This window comes from Myxocyprinus asiaticus, chromosome 41, assembly GCF_019703515.2.
Source record: "Myxocyprinus asiaticus isolate MX2 ecotype Aquarium Trade chromosome 41, UBuf_Myxa_2, whole genome shotgun sequence".
In the NCBI taxonomy this organism is placed as follows: domain Eukaryota; kingdom Metazoa; phylum Chordata; class Actinopteri; order Cypriniformes; family Catostomidae; genus Myxocyprinus; species Myxocyprinus asiaticus.
The window spans coordinates 5,089,100-5,105,528 of NC_059384.1; the positions used below are offsets into that span (position 1 = coordinate 5,089,100).

At 39.2% G+C, this 16,429-nt stretch overlaps 1 protein-coding gene across 3 annotated transcripts in view; it reads right to left on the reverse strand.

The window, feature by feature from the left end:
• LOC127431536 (SRC kinase signaling inhibitor 1-like) overlaps positions 1-16,429 on the reverse strand; it is a 77,023-nt gene that overhangs the window by 12,200 nt on the left and 48,394 nt on the right. For all 3 annotated transcript variants that reach the window (XM_051681985.1, XM_051681987.1, XM_051681986.1), the window contains 6 exons: positions 15,465-15,612; positions 12,778-13,007; positions 12,199-12,431; positions 9,545-9,833; positions 9,234-9,376; positions 6,642-6,809 (listed from right to left, as the gene is read on the reverse strand). In XM_051681985.1, the coding sequence (XP_051537945.1) occupies positions 6,642-6,809; positions 9,234-9,376; positions 9,545-9,833; positions 12,199-12,431; positions 12,778-13,007; positions 15,465-15,612 (1,211 nt within the window). The remainder of the gene's footprint in view (positions 1-6,641; positions 6,810-9,233; positions 9,377-9,544; positions 9,834-12,198; positions 12,432-12,777; positions 13,008-15,464; positions 15,613-16,429) is intronic.

Genomic DNA, 16,429 nt, shown 5'->3' on the forward strand with positions numbered 1-16,429 from the left:
CACGTGCGCTTCTGATTACGCAAGCTCAATTTTGTGGGTAGTTGCATTTCAAAATGTGCCAGACTGCAACTGACAACACATTGCAAGTACACACTGCATTCTCAACATTACCACAAGGGGTGCTATAGCAGACAAAAGAGTTTTCTTTTTCAAGTCAGCTACTGTCGTGGCAGAGCAACAGTTTGAAGCAAGTAAGTTGAAGTTAATATATTCATAGCAACTTACCTAAAAAAATAACAAATCCAGTTTAAAGGCACACACTTCTGAAGGAAACTCTATCGCCCCCGTGAGGACTGAGGTTTTTTTACTGCCACAATAACGCAAGAACGTTATACAGTATATGTTGGCAATGCGCTGGCAAAGTGCTCGCATCTGTGTACTCGAACTTGCATAAAGTATGTTTCTGGCCTTAAGGTGCAGTCACACATACCTTTGCATGGTGAAATTCAGCTAGCAAAATACAGTTAACTCAATGGGAATCTGCGCAATTGTGAAAGTGGCGAAGAATTTCTCCTCGCGGATTATGCGTGGAGTTCAAGTTTGGTGAACGTTGCGGCGAAAGTTCGGAAGTTGCAGTGACCTCTGAGTGGGCAGTGCTTCGCACACAGCTAACCTGAATATACACAATTGACAAGGATCTCATATTAGCGGCTAGTTTCTTTTCAACTTCACTCTGCCAGAGTATGAAGTGCAGCATTAAAAAGAGGCTGCTTGGCAGTTACTTTTGGCTGAATTCACACGCACTCAACATCCGCCCACGCCATCTTAGCCCGCGGAATTTCACTGAGCAAAGGATATGTGTGACTGCGCCTTTAGTCAAGTTACTCAAGCACTTCACATGATGAGCACTATTCGTGTGGCATGCACAACTTTAACCAAGTTGTTGCCTATAGGTAGTGTGCTGCTGCCTCAGAAAGTAATGTTGATGTTGACAGTAAACAGCGAGGCAGCTCACTTGCAACAGAGCCTATATGAACAATAGAAAGACTTTTTTTATGAAAGACAGAGGCAGAGAATAAGAAATAGAGAATATATTTAGATTGACACCCTTCATGTTTACATTGTGAGAGCTACACTATGGGTAGACTATACTACACATAAACATTTATACAGATGCAAGTTGCATATACAGTACATCTCAGGTACCTTTTTAACAGTTTTTATTTGGAAATTATGCCGAGGTGAAATGTTCACTGTGTACCACTAAAAGTGAGTTCCAAATGATAATCTGCCATTTACTCCTGATTTTTGTGAAAGTGAATAAAAGTTGCTGTTTTAGCACCTCTAGTGCTCATTTCAGCAGGAAACTAAAAGTACTCCAGAGTGCAGTCTGGACAATGGGGCGTCGTGACACATTAAGGCAGGGCGACACATGTAACTCCGCCCACATCTGATTTCATTGGTTTATACAGCAGAGCTTATTGGTGTATGGTGTTGAGAAGTATGATACTTTAAGCTAAGTGTACACAAGGGGAGACTAGTCTCTGGTTTTATGAGGACATACATAAATCGTTATGTCTGTGTATTACTGAATGATATTATAGCTCAAAAAGTGAACGAAGAGAAATTGCTAAAAACTGGTGCACATTTTCTCTTAATTATAAGCAATTAATTATAAGCAAGTGTGAGGTTCAGAGCAGTTATTTTAGTGCTGTATCTGTAACTGAGATTCTAATGTGCGTGCATGCCTTTCATATCTGTCCCTCATGTTGATATCAGACACACTGAATAATTTCGTAACATTTTTGTGCATGCTCATGCATTTGCTTTTTTAAATTTTCCGATCATGCGGTTATTTCCCTTTTAAAACCTCACGTAACAAATTGTAAACTCTTGTTTTATTATGCAGCGCTCCGCTGCTGTGATACAACGAGCTCAATGTCTGAAAGTGTTTGAAATGGACTACACAGTTTCAAATAACTATTATTATGCAGCTAAAATACTTTAAATAATTGGATTTTTAATGCTTAAGGTCACAGATATGCATAGCAAATAAGTATCATAAGGTTATTTCACATCAAAACTTAAAGTCTGCATGAAATGAAAATTCTGTTTTCTAAATGCATGTTTTTGATCTTATTGTGAACGATACATCCATGCATATGTTTTTTTTTTTATTATTATTTACTTTTTTTTGACCTCATGATCTTTAATCAAATAACTCGATCTTCCGGTGAAAGGACAGACTTATCTCTGGTGACGTATGCAGGACTTCTCCAGTCATTTAGTCCGCTTAAACCCCGCCCCTTTCTTATAAATACCACAACCTTGCGTAGAGTTGAACGAAGTGTCAATCTACATTTTGAATGAGGAGGAATAACGCTGAATTCGCAGTTGTGTTCGAGACATTTCATGCCAACTTCGTTTCATGCCGACTTTAAGAATGAAATTTCAGCTTTAAAAAATTAAAAGAACCAACATACTGGCCCATATATATTATATTAAAAGGTAAATGAGGGATACATGTGATGAGTTTGCCATAACTTTTTATTAGCACTAATTCTGCAATGCAAATTAATTGTATTATTTTATTGCTTGCACTGTAGTGGACATCTTCTAAGAGACATATGTCTCTTGCTGCTGCTGGAGAAAGAAAAAAAAGTATCCGTCTCTCTCCTTCTGCCCATGTGAGCGAGTTTTATCAATTTAATATAGCTGCCAATGTATTGAAAACCTTACATTATGCCTCCTACTGCTTACATTCTGTCTCTGATAAGACAGTATGGTGCTTCATATTTGTTGTGAATGACACTGAGCTATGCCTAAGCTATTAAGCTGCATTCGATTCTCGAACATCGTGTTAATATTTTTAATATATATTAATTAACTTTACACCGACCAGTTTCTCTCACCTAGCGCAATGACAACATCCTCCTGTTCCCCCTCCTCCTAATTAATTCAACTGTTTTAAGTTTGAACTGCCCCTTGTGTCAGAGCTATTCGGTATTTGGGGTGGGGTGACACATGACACTCCGCCCTAACGTGTCGCCCCACCCCATCGTCCAGACTCCAGTCTGGGGCTACTCGGAAACTGCTGTGATATGCACAACAGGCTACATTCATGAAACACGAGCAGAACAAATTTTTCTGGAAATCGTTCGTAAAGTGTTCGTAAAGAGTTTTCGTATTTTTTTAAATGTTAGTTGGTACGAACGAAATTTACCCCTGCTCCCGACCACGTGTAAATCATGTGTAAGACATCCGAACATTTTGTGCTCTTTCAGGCAAATTGCCATGACTATGTTTTGATAGAAGTGAAATTAAATAAGTAATGAAAAAAAAACTAATATTTAAATGAGTGAAATTAACCTTAAAACATATATATATATATATATATATAAACAAACACACACACACACACACACATACATACACTGGTGGCCAAAAGTTTGGAATAATGTCGAAACAAGCCAAAACCAAAACAAATCAAAAACGTATTTTGTTGCAGTGTATAATTGGGCGAAGACTACCCTCTCTCACCTTTCTGTTCACCTCAATCCATCTTTAACTCACAAAAAAACAAACTCCCTCTTATTAACAGAGCTGCGTATTGTCAATTTTCTTCATGATAAGAAATGCACAGTGACACATATTATGATTCAGTAAGTCACGAGCCATCACGTTATAATCTAGCTGCAGCAAGCGCCCGCACGCGCTCGAGGGATGAGGGTCCCCGTGACAGAGTGTGCATTAGTCGGGTGCAGATTCAGTCTCTTCCCCTTAGATCGGGACAGTCACGCAACTCATAGAAGAGGCGCTGACCGCACAGAGAAATGCCAGTATCAGAGTTTGTAGTTATTTACATGACCTGCTTCCGTATTATTTGAACTTTAACAAAGCTATAACGCATTCAATATAATTGCATTTAAGATGTAACGCCAGGGTGTTTCCTTTAAAGAGATCCAGCTCTGCTTATTCCACAACGAGAGTGCTTCTGTATTTACTTATTTGGTATTTTTGCATTATAATTCCCTCATACTTTGCGATCTACATCACCTAAAGCTGTTTGGAATGCGTCTGGACTGTGAGCTGTGTAATTCTTCCTCTCCTCAGTCAGGCGCGAGCTGCAGTGCTGCTCTGACGAGTCATCATTCGAGTTAAATGTGATCTCATGTTACGTTAAATGAGATCAAACGACTATTCGACAACAAATAATTTTGTCGATAACGTCGACTAATTGTTTCAGCCCTACTTTCAACAAAGGGTATTTAACAACAACGTCGCTTTATCGTAGGGCTTTATGCTATGTTGTTCATCTTTTGGCAAAATGTTCCACAAACAACTTACGCCCTCGTTGGAGGGCTCATAATCAAACGTTGTTAATCTTTCAACAAAGGGTATTGCACAACAACGCCACCCATATCGTAGGGCTTTATGCACGTTGTTCATCCTCTGGCAAAGATATCGCACAAGCAATGGTCACCCTCGTCGGAGGGCTCATAATCATATGTCATCATCTTTCGGCAATAACTGCCCTTGTCGGAAGGCTCATACCATACGTTAATTATCTTCAGCAAAGGGATCGCACAACAATGTCGTCACATCATAGGGCTCAAAATAAACGTTGTCCATCCTCTGACAGATATCACACAATTAACGTTCATACGCAAGCATGGCTATCGTCAAGCAAGGATATCACATGAACCATGCCCCCATTCCCATAAGGGCCATCAGCAAACGCAAGCACAACTTATCCTATCGCTAAGGTATCGCACAACCATGCCAGGGATATTGCATAAACCAATGTATTTTTCAGTTATCACATCTCTTTTTCTCTTCTCCAGACTTAAACTTCAGCCACAAAGACCTGGTTTGTAGCTCATCTGAAATTCCTTTCTTTGGGAGGTAGTATCTGGTTTCTCCTCTTGGGATAGCCTCCGGCAGGATCTGAAGGTTCGAGCAGTAATCTCATCGGACCACCAGACGGCGCTTATGCTGAACGAGAAAATATACTGTATACTGTAGTTCTATATCATTTCATCAAATAAATGTCATGTCAACTTTACCAAGCCTGCGAGTCTTCCTGACAGAAATGCCAATGTTGAATTAACTTAATGTTTTTTAAGAAACTAATGTATACCATCAAACTCAAAAAATCTAAATAGAACACTTACATGAACTTATAAATGTTTTTATTTTTGTTTTGTTTGTAAATACGTGTGAAGATGTTGTGAAATTCCTTTTATTTATTGACGAAGTTAATAAAAAAACATCTCAGGGTGTAAATGAATAATTTATTATAATAAATAATTCAGGTCATAGGGGTTTAAAGGTTTGGAAACCTGATTTAGACTGATCCTAACACTTGCTAAATTACTAGCAGAAAATGTTTAGTGGATTGAAAAATTGTCAAGTGTTTAGAATTTGCTTGTCATTATCCCTCCAGTTACTGTAAAGAATAGTTTGTCAATACAGTCACTTTACAAAAGGAAATGAGTTACAATGAGTCAACTCGAGACTTGAGAAAAGCAGACAAACAATGATTCATGATATTAAACGAAGGTACAGTCAGGAGTTCATTTAGACCACAGTAGCTGACATTTGGTGTTTCCTGTTTGCTTCTGGCTCTCAGTGTCTTGCTTTAAAACTTTAAGCTTGTAAAAATTGATTTTCTATCACAGTGTCACAGCATTACTGTCACTGTCCAGATATAGCCACGGTTTGACATAACAACAAAGGAGAAGGAAAGAGATATACTGTAGAAACAGAGACAGAGAGATGCCCTTGACTGATAGATTAAGAAATCACTGTCTGTTGTATCAGAATGTTATTTTTCTAATACTCCATGAAAAGGAATTAAGTAAGGGATAATGAAGCTACAGCGAGTAGGTCAGAATTGCAAAACAAACCCTGACAGGGTGATCAGGTCTCGAATCACCCTGAAAATGTTTGTTTTGCAATAATAACCGGTTGACTAAAGCTAAATTATTTTCCTTTACTTGTATCCTGCACAGATAATTACAAAACAGATGGAAAGCCATAAAAAAATGGAAATCGATTTGAGGTAAAATGTGAATGTGTGACGAAAGAGACCACGGATTGATACGGTAAACATGAATACTGAGGCACATTAAGGCTGTGTAGTAGCACGCTGTAGCACAGTTGGTTAAAAGACTTGAAAAGATGACAGATTAATGGGTTTTGTGATAGACTGTATTAGTAGATTTCAGGAAAATACTCGATGCCAGACGTTACAGAAAGGTTTGAGATGGGAAACGGCAGAAGATTGGTTCACACGTTACCTCTCTCCAAAGAGAGTTGTTGATCCACTTGCCTGCCCTGTCAACACTGTTAGCAGTGACCTCTGCAGGGTTTTTGGTTTGAGCAGTGACCCTCTCTCTCACTGAAGCTCTCTGAAACGCCTGTCACACAAGTGTGTGTTGGTGTGTGTGGAGATGTGTTTGTGTGAATAAAAAAAAAAAACATTACTCCCAATCTCTGGCATACATTAAACAAAACAATGCAAATAATAACTTATGCATGTATTGACACCAAACAATGATGAGTTTCTATACCTCAGTGTCTTTAATTGGCATCTGTATCCTTCTAGTAGCTCTTACTGTATGTGTGGATACATCGTAATGCCCTAAATGGTAAAAAAGATCACTATGCCTTATGTCAGACCCTCTTTGTGAATTTACCTCCAGTTCTGCCATAATCTTCTCATCCTCATCTTCATCCTCCATGCCGGAAGCGGCGACGACGGGTGGTGTGGATGAGGGCCCGTCAGAGGTCGAGGGCCGTCTGTGTTTGATGGGTGGTGTCTGAGATTGAGTCAGTACATCAGCATCCTCTTTGTTCTCAGTTTTCTACAAAAACAAGACACATAATGTGTTAAATTTGTCTATTATTAAAGTGAATTTTGTCATCAATTCAAACACATTTTTTTTTCAAGGTAGATATATATATATATATATATATATATATATATATATATATATATATACACACACACACACGCACACACACACACACACACACACTAAATACACTCTGGCGGCCAAAAGTTTGGAATAATGTACAGATTTTGCAATTTCGGAAGGAAATTGGTACTTTAATTCACCAAAGTGGCATTCAGCTGATCACAAAGTATAGTCAGGACATTACTGATGTAAAAAAACAGCAGCATCACTATTTGAAAAAAGTAATTTTTGATCAAATCTAGACAGCAGCCATCATTCCAACACCTTATCCTTGAGTAATCATGCTAAATTGCTAATTTGGTACTAGAAAATCACTTGCCATTATATCAAACACAGCTGAAAGCTATTTGGTTCATTAAATGAAGCTTAACATTGTCTTTGTGTTTGTTTTTGAGTTGCCACGGTATGCAATAGATGGCAAAAAATGGCAAAAAAGAAACAGCTTTCTCTAGAAACCCGTCAGTCAATCATTGTTTTGAGGAATGACGGCTATACAAGGCTTGAAATTGCCAAAAAACTGAAGATTTCAAAGGTGTACACTACAGTCTTCAAAGACAAAGGACAACTGGCTCTAACAAGGACAGAAAGAGATGTGGAAGGCCAGATGTACAACTAAACAAGAGGATAAGTACATTAGAGTCTCTAGTTTGAGATAGACACCTCACATGTCCTCAGCTGACAGCTTCATTGAATTCTACCCGCTCAACACCAGTTTCATGTACAACAGTAAAGAGAAGACTCAGGGGTGCAGGCCTTATGGGAAGAATTGCAAAGAAAAAGCCACTTTTGAAACAGAAAAACAAAAAGAAAAGGTTAGAGTGGGCAAAGAATCACAGACATTGGATAACAGATATTTGGAAAAGAGTGTGTAACAGTCTAAGGGCGGGCAAGGAGGAGGCGGGAACCAGCTGGACAGTAAACATAAACTTTAATGAAATAAATGAACTTAAAACAACATAAATCATAAGGACACAGACACACAGGCAACATGGCCGCGTGCGTCTCTCTCTCACACCGGCGTTTCCGGCCGCCCCTTATCTCGCTCTCCCACTGATCAACTGATTCAGCGCCAGCCGTGCTCCATCACAGCCCGGCCACGCCCTCCTCCTCATCACAGAGTGTTTTGGATCTTAACCCCAATGAGCTTTTGTGTAGATCCTTCAAGTCTTGTAAATTGTGAGGTGGAGCCGCCGTGGATTGGACTTGTTTGTCCAGCACATCCCACAGATGCTCAATCGGATTGAGATCTGGGGAATTTGGAGGCCAGGGCAACACCTTGAACTCTTCATCCTGTTCCTCAAACCATTCCCGAACAATGTGTGCAGTGTGGCAGGGTGCATTATCCTGCTGAATGAGGCCACTGCCATCAGAGAATGCCATTGCCATGAAGGGGTGTAACTGGTCTGCAACGATGTTTAGGTAGGTGGCGTGTGTTAAATTGACGTCCACATGAATAGGCGGACCCAGGGTTTCCCAGCAGAACACTGCCCAGAGCATCACACTTCATCTACCGTCTTGTTGTCTTCCCACAGTGCATCCTGGTGCCATCACTTCCCCAGGTAAACGGCGCTGCTCCACTGCTCCAAGGTCCAGTTCCGATGCTTGTGTGCCCATTGTAGGTGCTTTCGATGGTGGTTTCATGGGCACTCTGACCTGTCTGCAGCTATGCAGCCCCATACGCATCAGGGTGCGATACACTGTGTGTCGTGACACATTCTTCCTGTAACCAACATTCAAATTTGTGCCACAGTAGACCTTCTGTCGGTTTGGACCAGGATTGCCTTCGTTGCCCTTGCGCATCAATGAGCCTTGAGAGACCATCACCCTGTAGCTGGTTTGTGGTTTGTCCCTTTGACTTTGATTCGGTGGACAAAAGTTTTTCAAATATTAATATTTTAAAACAAATTGTTTCACCATTTTTCTTTTTTCTTGTTACGAAATAATACTAAATGATTATTCCAAATGACTTATGCCATCATTTCTTTTTTCAAGAATTTCAGCTTTTAATGAGACTTTTTTTTATTGTCTCTTCCAGACCACTTAGACTACAAGCCCAGAAAAGATAACCAATGACTTTGAACTCAGAAATTAAAAACATGTTTATCATGACGAGTTGTTTTCAAGTAATTGTTTTGTGTGAAATGCATTTTTTTATGTATTTTTGAATAACTTAATAGATCTGGACAAAACAATGAGTGTCAAGTCATTGACCCAAACACTTGAGAAGACCTAATTGAAAAAGTACAAAGCCAAATTACACATTTTTGTTATTTTAAATGTCACAAGTGCATATACATTTTAATTATTCACCTTCAAGCTCTTGCTTATGGTGATAACTTCTCCACTGCTGTTGGTCGTGTGTCCGAGGGCTGATGGAAAACTTCGGCGTGGTGGAGGAGGGGGCGGAGACTTAGATGGCTTCTCTGTTCGATACCGTTGCACAGTCAACTCTCCTAATCAATCAATCAGGAAATAAATAAACGTATTCATCTGTCTATCCATCAATCAAATCATCAGACATTATCATGATGTAGCTTTCTGTCTATATACAAATAAATATATTAAATCAAATATATTAATTTAATTTACATTAAAGTAATGTGTTTTCAATGTAATCTCACCTGATCCCCTGCGTGGAATACTGTCTTTGCTGGGTGGTTTGGGTGGCGTTTTGCTGGGGTGATGTTCAGGTGTTAAGCTCGGGGTGGAGGAAGTGGATCCAGGGGCTGGCAGAGAGGAGAGTTGGGGTTTTGGAGGTACAGCCGGTTTGGTGATCTGCTTGGCAGCAAAATCCAGATCAGGAATGGCCTTCATGAGCTTTGCTTGAGTTTCCTCCAGCAGACGGTTGATGTCCTGAGCGCTGAACTGAGTTAAACTGGCTCTCTTCTCCTCCCAGTCTCGTTCGGCGGCCTTAACACACAAACATGCACAAGTATTACAAAGCTTCACTTAGCAAAACAATAATGTACATCAATACTTTTAATATTGCATATTCAATAGGTCACATCCACATTGCTCTCAGTCTCAGACGGCACGCCTACAAACCACCCATAAAATGTTCACAGACTGCCTGATGCAAATTACACATAAAATGGTGTTGCTTCATAATATATTTATACACTTTTGCCATAATTTGGCGAAATTACAGCTTGATAGGAAATGATGCCCAATAAAAATATTTTTTCACTCACATGTGATATTTACCTAGAAAGATTTCAGCCACAACTGCCAGAAGAATTGTTGGGGATACAAAGAAAAACCCACAGGTAACCTCAGGAGAAATACAGTCTGCTCTGGAAAAAGACGGTGTGGTTGTTTCAAGGAGCACAATACGACGATACTTGAAAAAAAATGAGCTGCATGGTCGGATTGCCAGAAAGAAGCCAATGCCACAAAAAAGCCCGGTTACAATACGCCCGACAACACCTTGACACGCCTTCTGGCACACTGTAATTTGGAGTGACGAGACCAAAATAGAGCTTTATGGTCACAACCATAAGCTCTATGTTTGGAGACGGGTCAACAAGTATTGTTCTCCTTGAAACAACCACACAGTCTTTTTCCAGAGCAGCCTGTATTTCTCCTGAGGTTACCTGTGGGTTTTTCTTTGTATCCCGAACAATTCTTCTGGCAGTTGTGGCTGAAATCTTTCTTGGTCTACCTGACCTTGGCTTGGTATCAAGAGATCCCCGAATTTCCCACTTCTTAATAAGTGAAGTAACAGTACTGACTGGCATTTACAAGGCTTTGGATATATTTTTATATCCTTTTCCATCTTTATAAAGTTCCATTACCTTGTTACGCAGGTCTTTAGACGGTTATTTTCTGCTCCCTATGGCTCAGTATCTAGCCTGCTCAGTGCATCCACGTGAGAGCTAACAAACTCATTGACTTTTTATACACAGACACTAATTGCAATTTAAAAAGCCACAGGTGTGGGAAATTAACCTTTAATTGCCATTTAAACCTGTGTGTGTCACCTTGTGTGTCTGTAACAAGGCCAAACATTCAAGGGTATGTAAACTTTTGATCAGGGCCATTTGGGTGATTTCTGTTATCATTATGATTTAAAAAGGAGCCAAACAACTATGTGATAATAAATGGCTTCATATGATCACTATCCTTAAATAAAAGACAGTCATATTTTCAAAATCAATGCCAAAATTTCACAATTTCTGCCAGGGTATGTAAACATTTGAGCACAACTGTATGTTCAATAAGTCTTAAAAAAAAAAAAATTAAAGGAGTGGGGCAGGTGGTCGGGGGTGGAATTGCACATACAGACCTGATACTAGCCACCAGCCATAATTACACTGAAGATGGATCGGTAATCCACACATAAATGCAGAGCTGATTGCATTAGTGCTGTAGAAATTAGTTTTTTTTTTTTTTTTTGTTCTGTTTTTATTTTATTTGTTTTACATTTTGTACAGAATTAGTTTCTCAAATTGCTATTGTACTCGGCTTCATAAATGTACATGAATGCACTTTTGCGACCATTGTTGCGACTATTTTTATTTGTGACGCTGATTCTCAAATATAACTGGTCCGATCTGTTACCACACATTAATGGTGTTTGCAATGCCAAAATTGCTGGAATTTTAAGTGCCTTTTTTATTTCACTCAGAAACAGACAAAACAAAAACACACACACAAAATCATATCAGTTCTCATAATTTGATCCATTAAGTGTTTTTTACTTTTTTACTTTACATTTCAGCAACATTGTCAAAATGGTACAAGTTTATTCTACTCAAATGCATGTGGCATCAAATAAACAAGAATTAGGTCAGAAGTAATCTAAAAACAATCAGATTAGATTACCTTAAAACTGTTATCGAAGAGTTACTGACTATATTTTTAGTCATTTAATTTGCAATCAGTACCAGATTACAATTCAGAAGTAATCTACCCAGCACCGAATATATATTTTCCACTAATTTCTTTGGTGTTGTCTGTACAACCATGCACCATTATTTGAACTGAACAATATATCAGTGTGTGGCATAAAAGTATGATCTTTTGTCATGATATCATTGATTTTGGATTTACCTGTGCCAAAACATCACTTAAATAAGTAAATTATGGTTGGTCGTTATATTCAGTATGTTGGTCAAACAATGTTTTCGAGTCTAACTGAGCAGATCTTGTTAAGAAATTAAGCTATAATGTGCACCAGACTTTATGTCGATAGCCAAAAGTCTGGCTAGATAAAACTACATTCTCACAAACACCCACTTTTACATAATATAAAATCTTTAAGTGTGTTCATTACCAGTCGGACCTCCACGGACACTCCTTTGTCAGATTCTCTACGTATGGGCAGGTCTTCCAGGCCAGAGGTCTTTATTGCCCCTGCGGAGGAGCTGTCCATCTCAGGCATGATGGGGTCTGTTGCCCCAGCTCCTGCCAACCAGTTACCCAGTGTGGTGCAGCCTGAAATGCCACTGCTGCTCAGAGTGCCACCAACACTGGAGCCGAGCACGTTTGACAGACTAGTGGTACCTTCTGAAATCAGTCCAAATTCAATCAACCAATCAATTGATCACTCAGTCAACTAACTAAATAATACATTATCAACACGTCCATTTATCTTGACAACTTACCTAAAAATAAATGTTGTTTCAATTCTAATGATCTCTGAAATAATGTATTGAATGAATCAATATGTCTAAGATAACATTAAGTCAGTATTAAACAGCATTCCCAACCCATTTCACTTCCATAATGTGACAGATTTCCAAGTAAAATAGAAGTTCACTGGTGACTCGTATACAATAAGACCAGGAACTTGTATTAAGAAAGTAAATTGGGTCAATTCTGATTTCATGTCAACTTTTAAGCTGGCTTTTACCTATACTGGAAGTACTAGTCAGGCTGGGGTTTGTCCCCAGGGTGGTATTAGTGCCCAGGGAGCCAGAGAGAGTGGCAGTGCCCGATAAGGTGCCCCCTAGGTCAGGCAGATTTAGAGACGGGCTGGTAAGAATATCTAGATCAGAACTTCGGCTGAAGTCAACATCGCTGGAGCTGGAAACAGAACTACTGAAGTCATCAGGAGTCCTCCACACGCCTTCCGATACCTGCCTGTACAAACACACACACTGAAGAACTCTTAAAGGGATAGTTCTGCCAAAAATGAAATGAAAATTTTGTCTATGTTGAGCTTGTTATTATTATTTTGCACCAGTTGCTTGAAAGTTATTGCAAAAGAAAAGCAAAGTTAGTTCTGAGAAAAGTCTATTTTTATCATCTAATGTAAAGAAATTTGTACATATTAAAGGGGTGGTTCTACCAAAAAAGAAAATTCTGTCATCATTTCCTCACCCTAAAGTATACTTCGGTTTTGACGCGAACACTTAGCGTCTGCGTACAGTCGAACATTCAGATTTCAAAATATACTTCATTTGACTGTGCACGCATACACAGGCGGTTGGCGCATGCATGCTGTGACTGCTATGGGATTATGTACTATTTCTCCTCAGGAGTTTAGAACCATTAATCTTCTTTATATTCTTTCAGACTTGAGTTATACAAATGCAGGTTGTGAAGAGGAGGAGGGCGTGGATGGGCCGTGAGGACGCACGCCCGGTGCTGAATAGTCCTAATCATCCGAGAGAGGGATAAAGACGAGCCGGAGGCGCCAGTTCAAGAGAGGGAGAGAGACATACGTGGCCGCTGTTTGTGTGTCTGTGTGTTTGTTTAAGTTCAGTTATGTCATTAAAATGATGTTGACTGTTCTGCCAGTTCCCGCCTCCAACTTGCCCGTCCTGTGAACCCCGTTATATTGGCACCCCCGGCTCGTCTTTATCCCCCTCCCGGCTGATTAGGACAACTCAGCGCTGGGCGTGCGTCCTCACGGCCCGGCCACGCCCTCCTCCTCATCACACAGGTATCTCCTGACCTCCTCACACACGCACTCTTGATGTGCACATCCACTGTTGCTGTTTCTACGTTAGTCTCCTCATTTAGAGGTGATTACATCTTCTAGCGCTTCTTCGTGACAGCAACAGCTCAACTGTAAGTGTTGCCACCTTGTGGACCCTCTAATTAGTGCAAATAATTCCATGTGCATGCGCATTCTGCGTGTTAGAAAAATGCTCGCGCACTCTGCTGGTGACAAAACTTGCAATCATGAGTCCTGTATGCAATCACGAGTCCTGTATGCAGGCACCTAGCGTTCACGTCTGACCAAAGCGTAATTTGGGATTAATGTTGCTACGAACCCATTTCACTTTCTTTCTAATAATGACAGAATTTACATTTTTGGGTGAAATATTCCTTTAACCTCTTGCGACCCCGCAGACTCATGCGAGGACTCACTATCTTGGATTTGCTATACACAAAGCATAATTTAAATTCATTTAAACCCATTGCATACTGTTCAGGACACTCTAAGGAGTCATTTAAGGGTTAAACTTCTGACGCACGGAGTCATGTGACCAAACACCATGGCGTCGATTTCCGTGAACTGCTTCTATGGGCGCAGCACCAACAAAAGTGCCTCTGGTTAGAAACCTCTTCAAATATTTTCACTGAAACCTACTTGATTGTAAAGAGTAGTGTCTCTAATTTCGTTTGATATGCTGCTTTAAATATTTTGTTAATTTTTCACGCTTTGGCGAGCTGATAAACATGAAGAACTCGGATGAGTGCTGTGGAGCGTTCCAAAAACATGTTGGTTATTTTGATGAACTTTTCACAGTAACAAATCAGTGGGTCATTTTGCTTCATTTTAATCTAAATGTTGTTATATTTTTGTTTGTTAACACTGTACAATAAGGTGCTATTCATTAACATCAGTAAATGCATTCCTATATATAATTACTCTGCATTTTCACATTGAGAATAAATTCATCCAAAAGCTGGAAAATGTTGCTTTCAGAGGCTTTATATGGAGTTAGAATGAAATTAAGGTGCATTTCAAACTGTTCTGAGACCAATGGAGACAGACAGCACACTGGAGGCTAAGTCATTCGCTAAATAGGGAGCAAGGCAGTATCCTATATCTTTCCTATGCAGCTAAGTGCATTCACTCCTAAAATTCAACCAAAAGTTCAGTTTCAGGCTGCAGATGATGTTTGGATCACTCAACATGTTTGGCAGACATGGGACAATGATTATCAGTACATAGATTCAGAATTGTATAATTCTAAATTTTATTTTAACATGATTGGCAGTGTTTTGATGATGCTGGACATTACTTTTAATCAGAATTATGTATTCATCTTTCTAGAAAATCAGCTGTAATGTCTATAACATCTCAAAAACATGAATAACCAACACGCCTGGACACATAATAAACTATTTGATTAAAAAAATAAATATTCTATAGCTTGGTATTTCTTAAAATTTCACAATGTAGTCCCGCTGTCCATATATGAGGACATACATTTTTAGGAAAACTATTTGCTCTTGAAATTTATTTATTTTTGCTTGTGTACTAGGTGCTACTAGTTACAAATCACGCGGGGTCTCTGGAAGTTAAGATACTAGAGATTGTGTCTGAGTGACAGAGTGAATGAGCGTGTGTTTGTGTGTTACCTTCGTAGTAGAGCGAGTGTATTAGTAATGTTTCTGCAGCGTTTCAGAAGTGCTTCCAATCTGAGTGGCTCTTCTTTCAGAAACTTGACGGCTTCAACTTCAACCCTCAACACCACACGCATCTTACTTTGTAAAGTAGGGAACTGATCTATACACACACACACACACACACACACACACACACACACACACACACACACACACACAAACACACACAAACACACACACACACACACACATCAAATGTAAAATAGAGTGCAGAATGTGAGTCATATGTGTGTGTTTAATTTATTTAAAGTATTTATAATTTTATTACATGGCTCTCTGGAATACTTCATTCTGATTGGTCAATTGTGGCATTCTGTGGTCAAATATTTTTGCATAACTGCCACTAAACTGTGATTGACTGTTGTACCAGGCATCCGATTTCCTACATAGCAACCTTATAAAATAATTTAAAATGAATATTTCATGCCCATTTATTTATTTATTTGATAAGTAGCCATGTATTGAGTCAATATAGAGCGCAACAGTGCCCACCCACTTTTCCAGCCATCTTGGTTCATAAAATCCTTCATAAAAGAGTTGTAAGCTATGAACCAAACCAACCAGCTGCGAGGTGAATCACAACATTACAAACTTTGATTTGAAGCAAAAAAGTATTTGGAAATCAGACAAAAAGGTACAAGATTGTGTACTTAACCTTTTGCATGAAGGAATGAACTACAATCCAATGAAGCATTGCGAATGACATAATTTAATTAAAAAATATATACATTTATTTATTTAAAGTTGTTGATAGTAAGTATAAAATCAAATTATTTAAAGTACAATTCAGTAGTCTGAGAGTGTAGGGAGACTGACGCGGTTCTCTGATTGGTGGATTTTCTCCCTCAGGATCATGGGTAGTGTAGTTCTTCACCAGTAATTCTGCTATTAAACATGATTTTTTTTTAATTTAGTTG